At 43.5% G+C, this 23,116-nt stretch overlaps 1 protein-coding gene across 1 annotated transcript in view; it reads left to right on the forward strand.

Annotated features, from left to right (window-relative positions):
• Nucleotides 1-22,286, forward strand: part of LOC141409541 (matrix-remodeling-associated protein 5-like) — a 62,869-nt gene extending 40,583 nt beyond the window's left edge. The window contains exons 6-7 of the mRNA XM_074030582.1: nt 7,490-8,390; nt 19,974-22,286. Coding sequence (XP_073886683.1) covers nt 7,490-8,390; nt 19,974-21,882 — 2,810 coding nt within the window. The 3' untranslated portion in view covers nt 21,883-22,286. The remainder of the gene's footprint in view (nt 1-7,489; nt 8,391-19,973) is intronic.
• The last annotated feature ends 830 nt before the right edge of the window (nt 22,287-23,116 follow it).

A 23,116-nucleotide genomic window follows, 5' to 3' on the forward strand; every position in this document is an offset into this window, starting at 1 on the left:
TCGGGGGTTAACTCCTAGATGGGGAACAGGTAAATATGTTATGCAGTTGGCGCATTGTTTAACTATTTGTCGAGCTTGTTCTCTGGTAAGTTTAAACATAAGTCTTAAGGTTTGGGCGTTTAAATGATGTAAGGCATGTGCTTTTTGCGCTTGTTGCAAATTGTCTGTAGTGACTGTAGCTATGGTTTTTGTTGCCGTGTCAGCTGTTGTGTTACCTTGTGTTAGAGGTCCCGGTAATCCTGAATGTGCTCTAATATGCCCAAGAAAAAAGGGAGTAGTCCTTTTTCGGATAAGTTGTTGACATTGTAAAAATAGGTTAGCTGTGTCTGAAATATGTTTAATTTGAGACACGGTCTCTAAGAGGGGTATTGAATGAGCCAGGTAGGTGCTGTCTGTATAAATGTTAAGTGGCTGACAAGGAAAAGCTGATAGTGCTGCAATTATAGCTTGCAATTCGACCAGCTGAGCTGATGTATAAGTGGTCTGGAATTTAACGACTACATTATTGTAAGTGTAAGCGGCAAGTCCTGTGGAAGATCCATCAGTGAAAATTAGTAATGCGTCATTGAGAGGTTCTTTACTGGTAATATGGGGAAATACAAACGCATGAAGTTTACAAAATTGAATAAGTTTGTTAGGTGGGTAATGGTTGTCAATCGCGCCAGTATAAGAAGTGCAAGCAATTGGCCAGGCTTCCGTATTTTGTAACAGCCAATGGATGCGTGATTGAGTGTAGGGTTGTATAATAGTAGAGGGTTCTATTCCAAAGTATTTTCTACTGTTTTCTCTTCCCAAGATAATTAGATCAGCTATTGCATCATAATAAGGCAACAAAACCTTTTTAGGGGAGGAGGGCAGGTGTACCCACATAATGGGATTGTTCTGCCAAAATAGGCCAGTAGGGGTTATTGTTGTGTTAAAAATAAGGAATATTAATGGCTGAGAATAATCAATACCGGTAACAAATTGTGTTGCAATGGCATGTTCTACCTGTTGGAGTGTTATTAATGCTTCTTTAGTAATGGACCTGGGGGATTTTGGATTAGAGTCTCCTTTTAATATATCGAAAAGAGGTTTTAACTCTCCTGTGGTGAGCTTTAAGTATGGTTGAAGCCAATTTATGTCTCCCAGTAATTTTTGGAACTCATTTAAAGTTTTTAAATGATCACGACGTATAACGGCCTTTTGATTAATGATTTTGGGTCCATTAATCTGGAAACCAAGATAAGTGTATGGATCTTGTAATTGTACCTTTTCTGGGGCTATCTGTAGTCCGGCTGCTGTTAACTCTTGTTTGAGTTGGGCGAAGCACTGTAAGACTTGTTCGCCAATTTCTCCTGCTATTAAAATATCATCCATATAATGTATAATATACATTTGTTCCCATGTTTTTCTGACTGGCTCTATAGCGGCAGCTACATATTTTTGACACAAGGTAGGACTATTGGCCATACCCTGAGGTAAAACTTTCCATTGATAGCGCTTCATTGGTTGTTTAAAATTTGTAGATGGAAGACTAAAGGCAAATCTTTTCTGGCCAGCAGGGTGAAGGGGAATTGTAAAAAAGCAATCTTTAAGGTCAATAATGATTTTAAAATATTTTTCAGGAATCGCAACCGGTGAAGGCAATCCTGGTTGTAAGGCACCCATAAGGATCATAGTGATATTTACTGCTCTTAAATCTTGTAAGAGTCTCCATTTTCCAGACTTCTTTTTAATAACAAAAATAGGTGTATTCCAAGGGGAATTACTTTCCTCAATATGTCCTGCTGCTAGTTGTTCCTGCACTAACTGTTGGGCAGCACTTAGTTTATCATTGAGTAAAGGCCACTGATCAAACCAAACGGGCTCATCTGACTTCCAAGTAATGGGGTCAGCGCACCTTTGGGGTGCAGGTATGTCAGTGGCCTGAGCTAAAAATTTCCAAACCCCTTTTTATCAAGTTGTCCTGAAACCAGTATAGGCTGTGGGATACCGTTCTCTCCTTTTCCAAGACCTTTACCAGGGGTGTATCCTTGAGCTAACATTTGTGCAGTAACTATATCATTTGGACTACACATTATAATTTTCATTGGAGAGAGTAGATCTCGCCCCCAAAGGTTAACAGGTAGGTAAGGGATGACAAATGGCTTAATGAGGCCTGAATTGTTTTCTTTATCTGTCCATGTTAGGTATTTAGAACTTTGTTTAGGATTACTGCTTTGTCCAATTCCTCTCAAGTGAGTTAAAGTTTCTGTGGTAGGCCAATGAGAGGGCCAATCTTCCTGTTTAATGATAGTTACATCAGCCCCTGTGTCTATTAGTCCAGTGAATGCCTTCCCGTCTAACCATAAGGTTAGAGAGGGTTTTTGATTTGTCGTTGGTTGCACCCAATATATATCTGATGATCCGAAACCTTTTATATTTCTATTAGAGTATTGGATATTATTATCTGTTTTAACCAAAGGTAGCAGGAGTAACTGAGCTATTCTAACTCCTTGAGGGACAGTAATAATACTATCAATAGCTCTGGCCATAATTTTAATTTCTCCTTCATAATCATTATCGATAACTCCAGGGAGGACTTGTAAGCCTCTCATGGTGACACTACTTCTTCCTAAAAGTAGCCCAAAAGTGTTAGGTGGTAAGGGTCCATATATTCCGGTATTTAAGGTTTGCGGTCCCATTTCAGGTGTTAGTATTGTGTGGGAGGTGGAACTGAGGTCCAATCCTGTACTTCCTGGGGTTGCTCTACTAAGTTTTGAAATGGATTGCTGTTGCTGGCTGGAACAAAGCTGACTGCCCCATATGCTTGTTTCGGGGCCTGAGGCTGGCCCCTCATCCCGTTTCCCTGCCTGGGGGGTAAAGGATTTCCTTGACTGTCAGTTTTAGATTTACATTCATTTGCCCAGTGCCTTCCTCTTTTACACCTTGGGCAAAGGCCTGGGATTTTTGCTTCTGGACTCCTATTTTGGTTTTCACAGCAATCTTTTGCAAAGTGTCCCCTTTTACCGCATCTAAAACATCCCCCTTTATCTTTACCTTTGTTAATGAGGAAATCTCTTACTGTTTGGCCACTAAAAGCGGTGGCCATTGCTAGGCCTTGTTGATATGAGGGCCCAATATCTGAACAAAGGTGAATGTATCCTGTTAAATCTGTTTTCTTTCGATAAGGTCTGATTGCCACTTGGCAGGCGGGGTTAGCATTTTCATAAGCTAACTGTTTAACATAATCTACACCCGTTTCTGCATTTCCAAAGATTCTACCTGCCGTGGTCATAAGTCTATGCACAAAGTCTGAAAATGGCTCATCGGGTCCTTGTTTAACCGCTGTGAGCGAGGCCCCTGGATCTCCTTTAACGGGAAGTTTTCTCCAGGCCTGTGTAGCAGCAGCCTGGATTTGTGAGAACAGTCCAGGGTCATATTGCATTTGGGCCTGAGTGTCTGCATAATTACCTGAACCTGTTAACATATCATAATCCCAACCGTTTCCTGCCTGTTGATTTCTTTTAGCTGTATCTCTACAATTTTCAAAGAACTCTGACTTCCAAATTAAGTGGTCTCCCCCAGAAAGAACTGCCCTGACTAAGGTATTCTAGTCTATAGGAGTGAGCCAATTCTCAGCTGCAGATTCCACTATAGCAAGAGTATATGGATCAGTAGCCCCATACTGAGAGGCAGCAGTCTTTAACTCTTTTATAATAGTAAAATCAAATCCAGTATGATGCCTCCAAGCCTGTCCCTGTTCATCTATGGTTTCCGTGACCGGAAAAACGTCTTTGGGGGAGGAGTCTTCTCTATGTCGGCTGGCAACTAACCCCCCTCTTGGAACATGTTGTCCAGGCCGCTGAAGTGGGCGCAAGGAACCCTCCATAGCGTCTGAGTTAGGTATTTTTTCATTTCCTGTTTTTAGCTTTTGGAGCCTAATTATCAATGATTGATGTAACTCTTCAAGTTTAATCTGTTCTTCTAGTTGAGCAATTTTTTGCTTTAATTCTTCTTTAGGATCTATTGCTGCCATAATAATGGGCGCAGAAGCCTCATTATGTGTCTTATTATATGGGGGTGGGTATGAAGTAAAGGGAGGCAAATCAGGGTTGTGATATTTAGCCGCCTCTTCCTCTAAATCATCCCAATTGATATCCAATTGATTAGGCTTATTAATTTCCTCCTCCTTTTGAAGCATCTGTAAAACTGGGGGTTTTTTTGGTTTGTTTTCGTGTAGTATTTCTTTATCTGTTACAGAAGGAGACTTGATTTCCTCATGATCACTTTCGAGGGAAATGAGATCTTCCTCCGTATCTTGCGGAGGCTTTGTGAGGTTAGAGCGGGAGCTAACCTTTAAAATATGCTCTGTCTGAGCGACCGCAGCCATGACTTGCGGATTGGCCTCCTTCTTATCTATTAAATCTCTAATGAGGTTCCAATAAGAGAAGGCGGTTACAGGAATTTTTTCTGGCCCAAAAGTATTATAATAGTCCTGCAAACAATCCCCTACTCTACGCCATCTTTTAATATCAATAGTTCCTTCCTGTGGAAACCAAGGGCAAGTGACTTTTACAAAATCAAAAACTTTAAACAAATCATTACCTTTAACCTTTACTCCTCGTATCTTTAAAGCCTCTTTTAATTGTCCTACATATATTTGATGTTGGCTTAATTCTTGTCCCATTTCGGACACGTCACTTACCTTCGATCCTGACGCGGCAGGTTCCCGCGGTGATCGGAAGAGTTTGACTCCTTTTGTCTTCGTTAGCGGTCGACCGTCCTTTGGCGTCCTCTTCCTCACAGAGTCCCTCATTTCCAGGTCCCTGTTCGGGCGCCACGTATCCCGACCCGCGGGATAGTAAGAGCAGGCCCTGGAGGAGGGGGTGGGAATTTGGGGAACAAGAGACACGAGAAATGGAGACAAGACAGTGCTCTGATCAAGTCTCGTTTAATGGCGGTAATGCACTGCCTTATATACACTTGGAAGGGAAGGGGTTGGGCTAAGGCAGAAATGATCTCATTGCCGAGGGCGTGGCCAGGTTAGTTTCGGTTTCTCCGGTCGGACGTCATGTTGTGCTTGCGCTATTAAGTAACAATTTTCCCGGGCGTGGGAAAAGTGAGTGAAGAAGAAGCAGGAAGAGCGCCATCTTTAATGAGGTATTAGTACAGGGGAAAAAAGGCAAAGATAGGGAGAAGGTGTGGGGTGGAAATGAATATAGCTCAGGCGTTTAATCCTCAATTATTATTCGCTATGGCCGGGGCGTGCAGCTCCGGACAACAGGTGAGTGGTTTGCTATCTCTATTAATTATCTAGCTTTGGGAGGGTCAGCAGTTTGGTAGTTTCCCTGGGGTCAGCAAAACCCCAGATGCCAGAGCATCAGAAACACACAATTAATACAGAGCCTGATGATTGCAGAGTCTTAGGAGGTCAGACAGAGTGTGAAATGTGGAGAGTATAGAAAGTGGAGAGACATAAGGACCTATGTCCCATAATTCCTCCCACTGGTTAGAGTGATGAGAGGTCAGATGTCACTGAGAAGCATGAATTCATGCTCAACTCAAGTGGAGAATGACCCCATCCTGACCCCATCAATCTAACCAATCTACCTTCTTTTCTTTTCTTCTCTCTTTTCTTCTTTTCTCTTATCTTATGTCTCTCTCTCTCTCTCTGTTTTGTTTTTTTTTTTTCTTAAATAGAGTTTCACTCTGTTGCCCAGACAGGAGTGCAGTAGCATGATCATAGCTCACTGCAGTCTCTATGTCCCAGGCTCACGTGATCCTCCCACCTCAGCCTCCCAAGTAACTGGGACCAAAGGCACATGCCACCACACCCAGCTATGTTTTTTTTTGTTTGTTTTTGTTTTTTTTTTTTTAGAAACAGAGTTTAGCTGTGTGGCCTAGGATGGTCTAGAACTCCTGGGCTCGCTCAAGGCATACTCCTGCCTTGGCCTCCTAAGGTGCTGGGAATAATTTACCTTTCTTGTGGACTCAAGGACCTCTCTGGGTAGGGGTGGCTGGCTACTGCAAGCCTGGGATGCCCATGCAGACAGCTAGCCCGAGGAGTTAAGGAGAACAGCAAAAGCATAAAGAAATAAGGGAGAGGCTGTGTCTCTAGTAATTGAGCTTGTGACATATCAGCTCACCTTGGAAGTGGCTGGGACTCATGTCTGCTTCCAGAATTCTCTATTAAACCCACATTTGCCCTCCTTTGCTGAATATGGCCCTGTTTCTGGGACTAGTGTAAAAATGAAAAAGAGAAACAAAATATTATTTTTCTCTATCCTTTTTTAAAGAGCATACTTATTTCATATGTGTGTGATGACAACACAAAATCTACTCTGAACAATTTTCAAGTATAAGCTAAATTTTTATTAACTATAGTTGCCATGAGTATAATATCACTTAAGCATATTTTTCCTAACTGAACTTTCTATTTTTTAATTAACATCTTCCCCTTTCTCCCACCCCCAGGCCCTAGTAACCACCATTCCACTATCCATTTCTTCTTCTATGAGTTCAACTTTCTTACATTGCACATATAAGTGAGATCATGCAGTATTTATCTTTCTGTGCCTGGCTTATTTCACTTAACCTAATATCCTCCAGGTTCATTTATGTTGTGGCAAACGACAGAATTTCCTTTTAAAAAAAAAAAAGACAGAATGGTATTTCATTGTGCATATATACTGCATTTTCTTTATGCATTCATTTATTGATAGACACTTAGCTGAATTCCATGTCTTGGCTATTGTGAATAGCTCTGTGATAAACACAGGAGTGCAGATGTCTCATCAACAAACTGACATCATTTCCTTTGGATAAATACCCAGTAGTGGGATTGCTAGACCATAGGCAGCTCTATTGTTAGTTTTATGAGGAACCCCCATGCTGTTTTCCATAGTGGTTGTACCAATTTACATTTTCATCAACATTGTATGGGGGTCCCCTTTTCTCCACATCTTCACCAGTGTCTGTTGTTTTTGGTCTTTTTGATAATAGTCATTCCAGCAGGCGTGAGGTGATATCTCGGTTACATTTCTTTAATGGTTAGGACCAAAACAGGCTGGGTGTGGTGGCTCACATCTGTAATCCCAGCACTCTGGGTAGCTAAGACAAGAGAATCAGTTGAGGCCAGAAGTTCAAGAGCAGCCTGGGCAAAACAGCAAGACGTCTCTACCAAAAAAAAAAAAAAAAAAAAAAAAAAAAAAAATTAAATTATCCAGGAGTGGTGGCCTGCACCTGTAGTCCCAGCTATGTAGAAGCCCAAGTCCAGGAGGTTGAGCCTGCAGTGAGCTATGAGTGTACCACTGCACTCCCGCTTGGGAGACAGAGCAAGACCCTATCTCTAACAAATAAAATAAACATAAAAAAAAAAACTTTTAAAAACACTAAAACATTCTACCTTCTACATTTGCTTTTGCTGTCTGAGTAACAAAGTAGAGAATTAGATTAATACTGCTCGTTTGAGCATTATCAAAAGGGCACAGTTTATGCCAAAGCTGACTGTGTTACTTTTCTCCAGGAGCTCTTATGACTCCGAATACCAGGATACAACGGTTTGAGGTTCTCAAGAACGGTACCTTAGTGATACGGCAGGTTCAAGTGCAAGATCGAGGCCAGTATATGTGCACCGCCAGCAATCTGCACGGCCTGGACCAGATGGTGGTCTTGTTCTCGGTCACCGTGCAGCAACCTCAAATCCTAGCCTCCCACTACCAGGACGTCACCGTCTACCTGGGAGACACCATAGCAATGGAGTGTCTGGCCAAAGGGATCCCAGCCCCCCAAATTTCCTGGATCTTCCCCGACAGGAAGGTGTGGGAAACTGTGTCCCCCGTGGAGAGCCGCATCACCCTGCACAAAAACCGAACCCTTTCCATCAAGGAGGCGTCCTTCTCAGACAGAGGCGTCTATAAGTGCGTGGCCAGCAATGCAGTCGGGGCTGACAACCTGGCCATCCGCCTGCATGTGGCGGCACTGCCCCCAGTTATCCACCAGGAGAAACTGGAGAACATCTCGCTGCCCCCTGGGCTCAGCATTCACATTCACTGCACTGCCAAGGCTGCGCCCCTGCCCAGCGTGCGCTGGGTGCTCGGGGACGGTACCCAGATCCGCCCCTCGCAGTTCCTCCACGGGAACTTGTTCGTTTTCCCCAACGGGACGCTCTACATCCGCAACCTCGTGCCCAAGGACAGCGGGCGCTATGAGTGCGTGGCTGCCAACCTGGTGGGCTCCGCGCGCAGGACTGTGCAGCTGAACGTGCAGCGTGCAGCAGCCAACGCGCGCATCACGGGCACCTCTCCGCGGAGGACGGACGTCAGGTACGGAGGGACCCTCAAGCTGGACTGCAGCGCCTCGGGGGACCCCTGGCCGCGCATCCTTTGGAGGCTGCCCTCCAAGAGGATGATCGACGCGCTCTTCAGGTAGGCGGCTCTGCATGGCTTCCTGTAAATCGCTGGGCTGGTGGCCCCAACGAATATGAGTCCATTTTCAGGATGAATATGCACACACCCTGCTCCCTGCGTCCGATAAAATTAAATGAAATTAATTAGCAGGGCACGGTGGCTCACGCCTGTAATCTCAGCACTTTGGGAAGCCGAGGAGGGCGGATCACTTGCGGTCCGGAGTTTGAGACCAGCTTGGCCAACATGGTGAAACCATGTCTCTAACAAACATATAAAATTTTGCCTGGCGTGGTGGCGAGCATCTGTAGTCCCAGCTACTCGGGAGGCTGAGGCAGGAGAATTGCTTGAACCCCGAGGTGGAGATTACAGTGAGCCAAGATCACACCACAGCACTCCAGCCTGGACGACAGAGTGACACTGCATCTAAAAATAATAATAACAAAGAACTTAATTAATTGAGACAGGGTGTCACTCTGTCACCCAGGCTGGAGAGGAGTAGTGTGATCATACCTCACTGCAGCCTCAACCTCCTGGGCTGAAGCGATCCTCCAGCCTCAGCCTCGTGAGTAGCTGGGATTACAGGTGTGCACCATAAGGCACAGCTGCTGCCGCTGCTTCTCCTTCTGCTTCTCCTTCTCCTTCTCCTTCTCCTCCTTCTCTTCCCTTCCTCTTCCCCTTCCCGCTCCCCTTCCCCTTCTTCTTCTTCTTCCCCTTTCCCTTCCCCTTCTTCTCCTTCTCCTTCCCCTCCTCCTCCTCCTCCTCCTCCTCCTCCTCCTTCTTCTTCTTCTTTTCTCCTTCTCCTCCTCCTCCTTCTTTTTTTGTACAGATGGGATCAGCTATGTTGCCTAGTGTGATCTCGAACACTTCACCTCAATCAGTGCTCCTGCCCTGACCTACCAAAGTGCTGGGATGACAGGCTTGAGCCACTGTGGCTGGCCCTGTGTGTGATTTTTATGCAATGACGTTTTGTATCTCTAAACTTGGATCTGGAACAAATACTTAACTTCTTAAAAAATACTTAACTTTTTCCTCTCTTGTCCCATTAAAAAAAAAAAAAGATAAATAAACCAAGAAACTTTTGTTTTAATTATTATATGTTTAACTATACTGTTAGGACAAACAATTCAGCTTGCTTCTATTTCCATTGTAGATTTCAACAATATACATAGACGTGTTAGGCTCTATTTTAATGTGGCAATATTGATACAGTCAAAGTGTACCCGTTGTTTGAAAAGCATCATTACCACACCAATATAGTGCACTTGAAATGATAAAAATGTACTCGGGCTATGAAGAAAGCCACCTTTCTAATCAAGTGCCATCAGTTCCCAGGTGTACAGGTTTATGGCAGTGCTTATCAACCAAGGATGATTTTGCCCCAAGACAACCCTTGGCAATATCTGAAGACACTTCTGGTTGTCACAAGTGGGGCAGTGGGTGCTTCTGGTATCTGGGGTGGAGCCCAGGGACAGTGCTCAACACCCTGCAGTGCACAGGATGGCCCATCACAGATAGTCATCCATCTTACCTTCAATGTCCATAGTGATGAGGCCAAGTAACTCTGTCTTAGCATGAAAGATTCTATCTATCTCTCTCTCTCTCTATCTATCTATCTATCATCTATCCATCCTTCTACCTATTTCATCTATCATCTCTCTATCATTGGTCTGTCTGTCTGTCTATCCATCCATCAAGCATAGCAGTGGTTTGCAACCAGGTATCAGGTGTTCCTTAGTCCCCAGGGGATACTTGGTGATGTATGGAGACATTTTTGGTCATCAGGACTCTGGGGTGGAGGGTGTATTTCTGGTATCTGGTGACTGCAGCCCTGGGATGCTGCTCAACACCCTACAGTGCACAAGACATCCCACCACAGATAAGCATTCATATTGCCTTAAATGTTAATACAGCTAAGATCAAGTAACCCTGTCTTAACATGTAAGACTTTGTCTATCCATTTACCTATCTATTTATCCATTCATTTATTCATTCCTGTATACCTAGCCTATCCATCCATCCTTATCTCTTGTGTATCTATTCATTCATCCATCCACCCATAACTATCTCTCTCTCTCTCTCTCTCTCTCTCTCTATCTATCTATCTATCTATCTATCTATCTATCTATCTATCTATCTACGTACCTACCTGTCTATGGCAGTTGCTTGCAACCAGGGAGATTTTTTTCCCAGGAAATATTTGGCTATGTCTGGCAACATTTTTTTGATTACCACAAATGGGATGCATGTTACTGGCATCTGGTGGATGGAGCCCAGAGATGCTGCTCAACACCCTACAATGCACAGGACAGACCCACCACAGAGAATCATCCATCCAGCCTTAAATGTCCCTAGTGCTGAACCCAAGAAATGCTATCTTAGTATGAAAATTTTAGTCTATCTATATACTTGCCTATCCATCCATTTCTATCTACCTAACCTATCCATCCATCCATTCTTATCTCTTATGTATCTATCTTTTCATCTATCCATCCATCTATCCATCCATTTATCCATCCACCCATCCATCTCTATCTATTCTATCGATCTATCGATCTATCTATCTTATCTATCTATGTAATCTACCTAGTCTGTCTACTGATCTATCTAACTAACTAGCTAGCTATGGTAGTTGTTTGCAACCAAGGAGATTTTACTCCCAGGAGACATTTGGCTATGTCTGGCAACATTTTTTGGTTGTTACAGATGGGATGGATTCTACTGGCATCTGGTGGGTGGACTCCAGGGACACTGCTCAACAGCCTACAGTTCACAGAATGGCCCCATCACAGAGAATCATCTAGCCTCAAATTTCCCTAGTGCCAAGGTTGAGAAACCCTGAGCTAGATTCATAAAAGAGCTAATATCTCTTTAATAAGTGTTAAAAAACAGAGGACACAGACAGTAGAGGAAAGGTAAAATGGAGTCCAACTCAATTCACAGTGCCGTGGTGGAGCATTGTGCTGTCTTCAGCATTCAGCAGCTCAAGCAGGAAAGCCTCTCACCATGGTTCCCCCGCCATGGTGGGAGCAAAATCAGTGTCCAAGAGTTTCTTCTGCACAGTTGTATCTGCCCTTCTAGGACGCTTTGCAGTTTAGGAAAAGGGCTGAAATGTCTTTCCCCTGCCTATATTTTATACTTTAGATGGCTGGGTGGTACCCTGAAGAGCTTGCACAATCAGTCAAGAAGAACCATGTACCAAATATACCCAGGAATGCCTTCCAGCTTAGCAGATGTGCTGCCACCAAGAAAACTGTTTTCCATTGACTTTGCCATGGTGGAGGTAATTTTGAATGGATAGCAGTACAAGAATGCAGTTCCAGTAGGATTTTTGAGTCATTCTATTAATACTTCCATATAAATCCTAAATAAATTATAAACTGTTATTTCTGTCACTTCATTCTTAGTAAACTCTGACTCTATTCTTAGTAAAGTGTAATTGAACAAACCATGTGCATTTTGTCAAAGAGCAGTCTGCCCTGCCTACATGTTGGGATTATTTAAAATTAAAAAGGGGTTCAAGACGGCCGAATAGGAACAGTTCCAGCCTCCCGGCATGAGTGGCACAGAAGACAGGTGATTTCTGCATTTCCAACTGAGGTACCGGGTTCATCTCACTGGGGTGTGCCAGACAGTGGGTGCAGGATATGGAAGCAGCCCACTGAGTGAGAGCCAAAGCAGGGTGAAGCATTGCCTTACCTGGGAAGTGCAAGGGAGAAGGGAATTCCCTTTCCTAGCCAAGGGAAACCATGACACACAACACCTGGAAAATTGGGTCACTCTCACCCTAACACTGCACTTTACCTAGGGTCTTCGCCAATGGCATACCAGCAGATGATATCCTGTGCCTGGCTTGGAGGGTCCCATTTCCACGGAGCCTCCCTCATTGCTAGCATAGCAGTCTGAGATCTAACTGCAAGGTGGTAGCGAGGCTGGGGGAGGGGTGCCCGCCATTGCTGAGGCTTGAGCAGGTACACAAAGTGGCTGGGAAGCTCGAACTGGATGGAACCCACTGCAGCTCAAGGATGCCTGCCTGTCTCTGTAGACTCTACTTATGGGGACAGGGCATAGTCAAACAAAAGGCAGCAGAAACCCCTGCAGATTTAAATGTCCCTGTCTGACAACTTTGAAGAGAGTAGTGATTCTCCCAGCATGGAGTTTGAGATCTGAGAACAGAGAGACTGCCTGCTCAAGTGGGTCGCTGACCCCCGAGTAGCCTCACTGGGAGACACCCCCAACTAGGGGCAGACTGAAACCTCACAGCTCACATGGCTGGGTAACCCTCTGAGATGAAGCTTCTAGAAGAATGATCAGGCAGCAACAATTACTGTTCAGCAATATTAACTCTTCTGCAGCCTCTGCTGCTGATACCCAGGCAAACAGCATCTGGAGTGGATCTCGAGCAAACTCCAAGACACCTGCAGCTGAGGGTCCTGACTGTTAGAAAGAAAAATAACAAACAGAGAGGACATCCACACAAAAACCCCATCTGAACGTCACCATCACCAAAGACCAAAGGTAGATAAAACCACAAAAATGGGGAAAAAGCAGTGCAGAAAAGCTGAAAATTCTAAAAATCAGAGCGCCTGTCCCCCTCCAAAGGAACACAGCTCCTCACCAGCAACAGAACAAAACTGGACAGAGAATGACTTTGATGAGCTGAGAGAAGAAGGCTTCAGAGGATCAAACTTCTCCGAGCTAAAGGAGGAAGTTCGAACCCATCGCGAAGAAGATAAAAACCTTGAAAAAAGATTTGATGAATGGCTAACTAGAATAACCAATGTAGAGAAGTCCTTAAATGACCTGATAGAGCTGAAAACCATGACATAATAACTACGTGACAAATGCACAAGCTTCAGTAACTGACTCTATCAGCTGGAAAAAGGGTATCAGTGACTGAAGATCAAATGAATGAAACGAAGCGAGAAGAGTTTAGAGAAAAAAGAGTAAAACGAAATGAACAAAGCCTCCAAGAGATATGGGACTATATGAAAAGACCAAATCTATGCCTGATTGGTGTACCTGAAAGTGACAGGGAGAATGCAACCAAGTTGGAAAACACTCTGCAGGATATTATCCACGAGAACTTTCCCAACCTAGCAAGGCAGGCCAACATTCAAATTCAGGAAATAGAGAGAACACCAAAAAGAAACTCCTCGAGAAGAGCAACTCCAAGACACATAATTGTCAGATTCACCAAAGTTGAAATGAAGGAAAAAATGTTAAGGGCAGCCAGAGAAAAAGGTGGGGTTACACACAAAGGGAAGACCATCAGACTAACAGCGGATCTCTCGGCAGAAACTCTGTGAGCCAGAAGAGAGTGGGGGCCAATATTCAACAAACTTAAAGAAAAGGATTTTCAACCCTGAATTTCATATCCAGCCAAACTAAGTTTCATAAGTGAAGGAGAAATAAATTCCTTTACAGACAAGCAAATCCTGAGAGATTTTGTCACCACTAGGCCTGCCTTACAAGAGCTCCTGAAGGAAGCACTAAACATGGAAAGGAACAACTGGTACCAGCCACTGCAAAAACATGCCAAAATGAAGAGACCATCAATGCTAGGAAGCAACTGCATTAACTAATGAGCAAAACAACCAGCTAATATCATAATGACAGGATCAAGTTCACACATAGCAATATTAGTCTTAAGTGGAAATGGGCTAAATGCGCCAACTAAAAGACACAGACTGGCAAATTGGATAGAGTCAAGACCCATCAGTGTGCTGTATTCAGGAGACCCATCTCACATGCAAAGACACACACAGGCTCAAAATAAAGGGATGGAGGAAAATCTACCAAGCAAATGAAAAACAAAAAAAGGCAGGGGTTGCAATCCTAGTCTCTGGTAAAACAGACTTTAAACCAACAAAGATCAAAAGAGACAAAGAAGGCCACTATATAATAGTAAAGGGATCAATTTAACAAGAAGACCTAACTACCCTAAATATATATGCACCCAATACAGGAGCACCCAGATTCATAAAGCAAGTCCTTAGAAACTTACAAAGAGACTTAGACTCCCACACGATAATAACAGGAGACTTTAACACCCCACTGTCAACATTAGACAGATCAACAAGACATAAAGTTAACAAGGATATCCAGGAATTGCACTCAACTCTACACCAAGCGGACATAATAGACATCTACAGAACTCTCCACCCCAAATCAACAGAATTCTCAGCACCACATGGCCCTTATTCCAAAATTGACCACAGAGTTGGAAATAAAGCGCTCCTCAGCAAATGTAAAAGAACAGAAATTATAACAAACTATCTCTCAGACTACAGTGCAATCAAACTAGAACTCAGGATTAAGAAACTCACTCAAAATCACTCAACTACATGGAAACTGAACAACCTGCTCCTAAATGACTACTGGTTACATAATGAAATGAAGGTAGAAATAAAGATGTTCTTTGAAACCAATGAGACCAAAGATACAACATACCAGAATCTCTGGGACCCATTTAAAGCATTGAGCAGAGGGAAATTTATAGCAGTAAATGCCCACAAGAGAAAGCAGGGAAGATCTAAAATTGACACACTAACATCACAGTTAAAAGAACTAGAGAAGCAAGAACACACACATTCAAAAACTAGCAGAAGGCAAGAAATAACTAAGATCAGAGCAGAACTGAAGGAGATAGAGACACAAAAAAACCTTCAAAAAAATCAATGAATCTAGGAGCTGATTTTTTGAAAAGATCAACAAAATTGATAGACCGCTAGCAAGACTAATAAAGAAGAAAAGAGAGAAGAATCAAATAGACGCAATAAAAAATGATAAAGGGGATATTACCACCGACCCCACAGATATACAAACTACCATCAGAGAATACTATAAACACCTCTACACAAATAAACTAGAAAACATAGAAGAAATGCATAAATTCCTACATACAGTCTCCTAAGACTAAACCAGGAAGAAGTCGAATCCCTGAAGAGACCAATAACAGGCTCTGAAATTGAGGCAATAATGAATAGCTTGCCATCCAAAAAAAGTCCAGGACCAGATGGATTCATAGCCGAATTCTACCAGAGGTACAAGGAGGAGATGGTACCATTCCTTCTGAAACTATTCCAATCAATAGAAAAAGAGGGAATCCTCCCTAACTCATTTTATGAGGCCAACATCATCCTGATACCAAAGCCTGGCAGAGACACAACCAAAAAAGACAATTTTAGACCAGTATATCCCTGATGAACATTGATGCAAAAATCCTCGGTAAGATACTGGCAAACCGAATCCAGCAGCACATCCACCATGATCAAGTGGGCTTCATCCCTGGGATGCAAGTCTGGTTCAATATATGCAAATCAATAAACATAATCCAGCACATAAACAGAATCAAAGACAAAAACCACCTGATTATCTCAATAGATACAGAAAAGATCTTTGACGAAATTCAACAGCCCTTCATGCTAAAAACTCTCAATAAATTCTGTATTGATGGAGCTTATCTTGAAATAATAAGAGCTGTTTATGACTAACACACAGCCAATATCATACTGAATGGGCAAAAACTGGAAGCATTCCCTTTGAAAACTGGCACAAGACAGGGATGCCCTCTCTGACCACTCCTATTCAACACAGTGTTGGAAGTTCTGGCCAGGGCAATTAGGCAAGATAAAGAAATAAAGGGGATTCGGTTAGGAAAAGAGGAAGTCAAATTGTCCCTGTTTGCAGATAACATGATTGTATATTTAGAAAACCCCATTGTCTCAGCCCAAAGTCTCCTTAAGCTGATAAACAACTTCAGCAAAGTCTCAGCGTACAAAATCCATGTGCAAAAATAACAAGCATTCTTATACACCAATAACAGATAAACAGAGAGCCAAATCATGAGTGAACTCCCATTCACAATTGTTTCAAAGAGAATAAAATACTTAGGAATCCAACTTAAAAGGGATGTGAAGGACCTCTTCAAGGAGAACTACAAACAACTGCTCAGTGAAATAAAAGAGGACACAAAAAAATGGAAGAACATTCCATGCTCATGGATAGGAGGAATCAATATAGTGAAAATGGCCATACTGTCCAAGGTAATTTATATATTCAATGCCATCTCCATTAAGCTACCAATGACTTTCTTCACAGAATTGGAAAAAAACTACTTTAAAGTTCATATGGAACCAAAAAAGAACCCACATAGCCAAGACAATCTAAGCCAAAAGAACAAAGCTGGAGGCCTCACGCTACCTGACTTCAAACTATACTACAAGGCTACAGTAACCAAAACAGCATAGTACTGACACCAAAACAGAGATATAGACCAAAGGAACAGAACAGAGCCCTCAGAAATAATACCACACATCTACAGTCATCTGATCTTTGACAAACCTGAGAAAAACAAGGAATGGGGAAAGGATCCCCTATTTAATAAATGGTGCTGGGAAAACTGGCCAGCCATAAGTAGAAAGCTGAAACTGGATCCTTTCCTTACACCATATACAAAAATCAATTCAAGATGGATTAGAGGCTTAAATGTTAGACCTAAAACCATAAAAACCCTAGAAAAAACCTAGTCAATACCATTCAGGACATAGGCATGGGCAAGGACTTCATGTCTAAAACACCAAAAGCAATGGCAACAAAAGCCAAAATTGACAAATGGGATGTAATTAAACTAAAGATCTTCTGCACAGCAAAAGAAAGTACCATCAGAGTGAACAGGCAACCTACAGAATGGGAGAAAATTTTTGTAATCTACTCATCTGACAAAGGGCTAATATCCAGAAGCTACAAAGAACTCAAACAAATTTACAAGAAAAAAACAACCCCATTAAAAAGTGTCAAAGGATATGAACAGACACTTCACAAAAGAAGACATTGATGCAACTGACAGACAGGTGAAAAAATGCTCATCATCACTGGCCATCAGAGAAATGCAAATCAAAACCACAATGAGATACTATCTCATACCAGTTAGAATGGTTATCATTAAAATGTCAGGAAACAACAGGTGCTGGAGAGGATGTGGAGAAATAGGAGCACTTTTACACTGTTAAACTAGTTCAACCATTGTGGAAGACAGTGTGGCGATTCCTCAAGGATCTAGAACTAGAAATACCATTTGACCCAGCCATCCCATTACTGGGTATATACCCAAAGGATTATAAATCATGCTGCTATAAGGACACATGCACACGTATGTTTACTGTGGCACTACTCACAATAGCAAAGACTTGGAACCAACCCAAATGTCCATCAATGGCAGACTGGACTAAGAAAATGTGACACATATACACCATGGAATACTATGCAACCATAAAAAAAGGATGGGTTTGTGTCCTTGGTAGGGACATGGATGCAGCTGGAAACCATCATTCTCAGCAAACTATCACAAGAACAGAAAACCAAACCCGGCATGTTCTCACTCAAAGGTGGGAATTGAACAATGAGATCACTTGGAAACAGGAAGGGAACATCACACACTGGGACCTGTTGTTGGGAGGGGGGGAGGCAGGGAGGGATAGCATTAGGAGAAATACCTAATGTAAATGACAAGTTAATGAGTGCAGCATACCAACATGGCACATGTATACATATGAAACAAACCTGCACATGTACCTTAGAACATAAAGTATAATTTAAAAATAAAAATAAAAATATTGGGCCTAGTGTGGTGGCTGATGCCTGTAATCCCAGCATTTTGGGAGGCCAAGATGGGTGGATTGCTTGAGGTCAGGAGCTCAAGATCAGCCTGACCAACATGGTGAAACCTGGTCTCGACTCTAAATACAAAAATTAGCAGGGCATAGTGGCACATGCCTGTAGTCCCAGCTACTTGGAAGGCTGAGGCAGGAGAATTGCTTGAACCCAGGAGGCAGAGATTTCAGTGAGCCAAGATCAGGCCACTGCACTGTAGCGTGGGTGACAGAGTGAGACTCTATCTCAAAAAACAAAAATGAAAACAAATATCAGAGCTTTGTTTCTTGAAGTCAAATCCCTCATGATGCATAGGCATCTGTGGCTTTCAGATTTGCTCAGTTCATTTATTCTGATGGCAACTGGACTGGGGTCACTGTTATGGAAGCCATAGAATGTTTAACAGATACATGCTATCATACTCCTTTTTAGATTCAAACTCCAAGGCACATTAAAATGTCCTGGCCTGCCCCACATCTATTAAGTTCCTTACTGAGTTACATTACCTGATTCTCACTCATGACCCACAAACAGTATATTTTGTCATTGTTAACTGTTGCTTTGATTACAATGATTAGGTTGAATGTAATCACAAGCGGCTCATTTTGTTAAGATCTATGACGTTGTCTTAGACATGTCATTAGAAAAATGGAGTGTTGCCAGGTGTGGTGTCTCATGCCTGTATTCCCAGCACATTGGGAGACAAAGGCAGAAGGATCACTTAAGTCCAGGAGTTCAAAACCAGCCCAGACAACATAGCAAGATCTTGTCTCTAAAAAACAAAAAACAAAAACAAACAAACAAAGAAAAAAACCTTTTTTTCCAGCCAGACATATTGGTGTATGGTTATAGTCCAAACTACTCAGGAGGCTGAGACGATAGGGTCCCTTGAGTCCAGGAGATTAAGACTGCAGTTAGCTATGATTGCACCACTACACTCCATCCTGGGTGACAAAGCAAGACCCCAATTCTTCAAAACAAAGAAAGTGTGGTATTTAGGAAATACTAAGGCTCCCATTATAGTGTATGTGTAACTCAGAATTCAATAGGGACAGTTTTAAAAGTGAGAACTTTCTCAATCTTTACACCGGAATTCAACATAACAGTTCTGAATAACTAAAGGATGTTTCAATATTTCTAAAACTCTTGCATACGTAATGAAGATTTTCCTATCATCTTTTGTAGGTTGCCTCTCTTAAACACTTTTGTAATTATTCACTCAGCAGTGCTTAGACTTCATGGGGAAGAATGATACACCAGCCTTGAGGTTTTAGTTAGTGAGTGTTACTCAGCTTCAATTACAAATTCTAGAAAACCTGTTACACCAATAGTGCCATCTTCTGAAGAGCCCAATTTTAGCCTTGAAACTCTGGGCATAACCATAATTACATGACCGTGTTAGATTAGAGTTGCTTTTCTGACTCTGGCCCAAAACTGTGATACAACAGATTTAAAGAGAGAGAGAGAGAGAGAGAGAGAGAGAGAGAGAGAGAGAGAGAAAGAAATTGCCAAGACTAGAAACCGTGTGTAAAGCATTTTCTCCAGGAAGAACTTAACATCTTTATGAGGTTGACTCAGATTCATCACCATCTCCATGACTGTAGCATTTTATCTGATTTTGTTGTTACAATGACCTCTGTAATGACCACCATGCAAATACTTGATCCACACACAGTTGCAGGAATAGGATTGATGTCTTTGACTATGTTTCATGTCCTTGAACCCATGGTCAGGCCAACCTAACATCTGATTCAACAGGGAGTTCTTTTTTGCAGTCAATCACTTTCCACAACCTTCTCCAGGCTGTAAAAACCATTGGGCATTTTGCAATAGTAGCCATCTGGGCTGATGCATCACAGAACCAACTATTTTTGTGTTATTCCAGTGACCTAATGCCACAGTAGAGCATTTGGGAAACTGACATCTACTCCTTTTTCTTTTTTTCTGTAGTTTTGATAATAGAATCAAGGTGTTTGCCAACGGGACCCTGGTGGTAAAATCAGTGACGGACAAAGACGCTGGAGATTACCTGTGCGTAGCTCGAAATAAGGTTGGTGATGACTTCGTGGTGCTCAAGGTGAATGTGGTGATGAAACCGGCCAAGATTGAGCACAAGGAGGAGAGCAACCACAAAGTCTTCTATGGGGGTGACCTGAAAGTGGACTGTGTGGCCACCGGGCTTCCCAATCCCGAGATCTCCTGGAGCCTCCCGGATGGGAGTCTGGTGAACTCCTTCATGCAGTCAGATGACAGCGGTGGACGCACCAAGCGCTATGTCGTCTTCAACAATGGGACGCTCTACTTTAACGAAGTGGGGATGAGGGAGGAAGGAGACTACACCTGCTTTGCCGAAAATCAGGTCGGGAAGGACGAGATGAGAGTCAGAGTCAAGGTGGTGACAGCGCCTGCCACCATCCGGAACAAGACTTACTTGGCGGTTCAGGTGCCCTATGGAGACGTGGCCACTGTAGCCTGTGAGGCCAAAGGAGAACCCATGCCCAAGGTGACTTGGTTGTCCCCAACCAACCGGGTGATCCCCACCGCCTCTGAGAAGTATCAGATATACCAAGATGGCACTCTCCTTATTCAGAAAGCCCAGCGCTCTGACAGTGGCAACTACACCTGCCTGGTCAGGAACAGCGCCGGAGAGGATAGGAAGACGGTGTGGATTCACGTCAATGTCCAGCCACCCAAAATCAACGGTAGCCCCAACCCCATCACCACTGTGCGGGAGATAGCAGCCGGGGGCAGTCGGAAACTGATTGACTGCAGAGCTGAAGGCATCCCCACCCCGAGGGTGTTATGGGCTTTTCCCGAGGGTGTGGTTCTGCCAGCTCCATACTATGGAAATCGGGTCACTGTCCATGGCAACGGTTCCCTAGACATCAGGAGTCTGAGGAAGAGCGACTCCGTTGAGCTAGTATGCATGGCGCGCAACGAGGGAGGGGAGGCCAGGTTGATCGTGCAGCTCACTGTCCTGGAGCCCATGGAGAAACCCATCTTCCACGACCCGATCAGCGAGAAGATCACGGCCATGGCGGGCCACACCATCAGCCTCAACTGCTCTGCCGCGGGGAGCCCGACACCCAGCCTGGTGTGGGTCCTTCCCAATGGCACCGATCTGCAGAGCGGACAGCAGCTGCAGCGCTTCTACCACAAGGCTGACGGCATGCTCCACATCAGCGGTCTCTCCTCGGTGGATGCCGGGGCCTACCGCTGCGTGGCACGCAACGCCGCTGGCCACACGGAGAGGCTGGTCTCCCTGAAGGTGGGGCTGAAACCAGAAGCAAACAAGCAGTATCATAACCTGGTCAGCATCATCAACGGTGAGACCCTGAAGCTCCCCTGCACCCCTCCCGGGGCTGGGCAGGGACGTTTCTCCTGGACGCTCCCCAACGGCATGCGTCTGGAGGGCCCCCAAGCCCTGGGGCGCATTTCCCTTCTGGACAATGGCACCCTCGAGGTTCGTGAGGCCTCGGTGTTTGACAGGGGTACCTATGTATGCAGGATGGAGACGGAGTACGGCCCTTCGGTCACCAGCATCCCCGTGATTGTGATCGCCTATCCTCCCCGGATCACCAGCGAGCCCACCCCCGTCATCTACACCCGGCCCGGGAACACCGTGAAACTGAACTGCATGGCTATGGGGATTCCCAAAGCTGACATCACGTGGGAGTTGCCGGATAAGTCGCATCTGAAGGCAGGGGTTCAGGCTCGTCTGTATGGAAACAGATTTCTTCACCCCCAGGGATCACTGACCATCCAGCATGCCACACAGAGAGACGCCGGCTTCTACAAGTGCATGGCAAAAAACATTCTCGGCAGTGACTCCAAAACAACTTACATCCATGTCTTCTGAAATGTGGATTCCAGAATGATTGCTTAGGAACTGACAACAAAGCGCGGTTTGTACGGGAAGTCAGGCTGGGGAATCGGAGCTCTTAAATAATGTGTCATAGTGCATGGTGGCCCCCTGTGGGTTTCAAGTTGAGGTTGAACTTGATCTACGATTGTTGGGAAAAGGAAGCAATACGGACACCAGAAGGAGGGCTCAGCCTCGCTGGGAATTTTCTTTTGTGTTTACATCATTCCAGAGGCTTCATTCGCGGTATCTGTGCTCTGACTGCAATTTTTCTTTTTTTGCAAATGCCACTCAACTGCCTTCATAAGCGTCCATAGGATATCTGCAGAACATTCACCAAAAATAAACCATAGACACGAACAATCCCCCACTACCCCATTAAAGACGCATCACCTAGTTAACCTGCTGCAGTTTTTACATGATAGACTTTGTTCCAGATTGACAAGTCATCTTTCAGTTATTTCCTCTGTCACTTCAAAACTCCAGCTTGTCCAATAAGGATTTACAACCAGAGTGATTGATATGTGTATATATATATTTTTTTAATTCAGAGTTGCATACATACAACTACAATTATATATTAAAAAAATAACTTATTTCTTCCTGGAACTCGCTTTTTATATCATGTTTTATATATATAATGTATATATATATTTTTCCCTTTCAAATCAGATGAGACTAGGAGAAATACCTGGTGCCTCATTAATAAATTACTGGTCTTTAAAAGACTTGTATACATTACAGCAGACACAGAAATACAATTTTTAAAAATTCCTCTCCAATCTCCTTCAAATTCAGTAACCATTATTACATTACCTTCTCCAGGAACCTTGCAGTGGGGAAGGCTGTGATATTAGATTTCTTTGTATGCAAAGTTTTTGTTGAAAGCTATGCTCAGGAGAGGTGAGAGGAAAAGAAGGAGAAAACTATACCATAACTTTACAGAATTGAATCCAGAGTCTTCCCTGAAAAGCCCAGAAACTTTTCTGAAGTATCTGAGCTGTCCATCTGGTCTAAGATGGCTGCTTCTTCCCCAGCCATGAGTCAGTCTATGCTCATGAATAATACAAGACCTGTTATTTCCATGACTACTTTATTGTAATTTTAGGGTCAATATACTGCACACTTGATAATAAAATAATATGCTCCCAAAACCAGGCAGTGATGACAATGCTATTTTCGAGGACAAAAGAGGGTCACATGAATTTGGGTTTCCATCAGAGCGGTTGAA

Source organism: Macaca fascicularis, chromosome Y (genome assembly GCF_037993035.2).
Source record: "Macaca fascicularis isolate 582-1 chromosome Y, T2T-MFA8v1.1".
In the NCBI taxonomy this organism is placed as follows: Eukaryota; Metazoa; Chordata; class Mammalia; order Primates; family Cercopithecidae; genus Macaca; species Macaca fascicularis.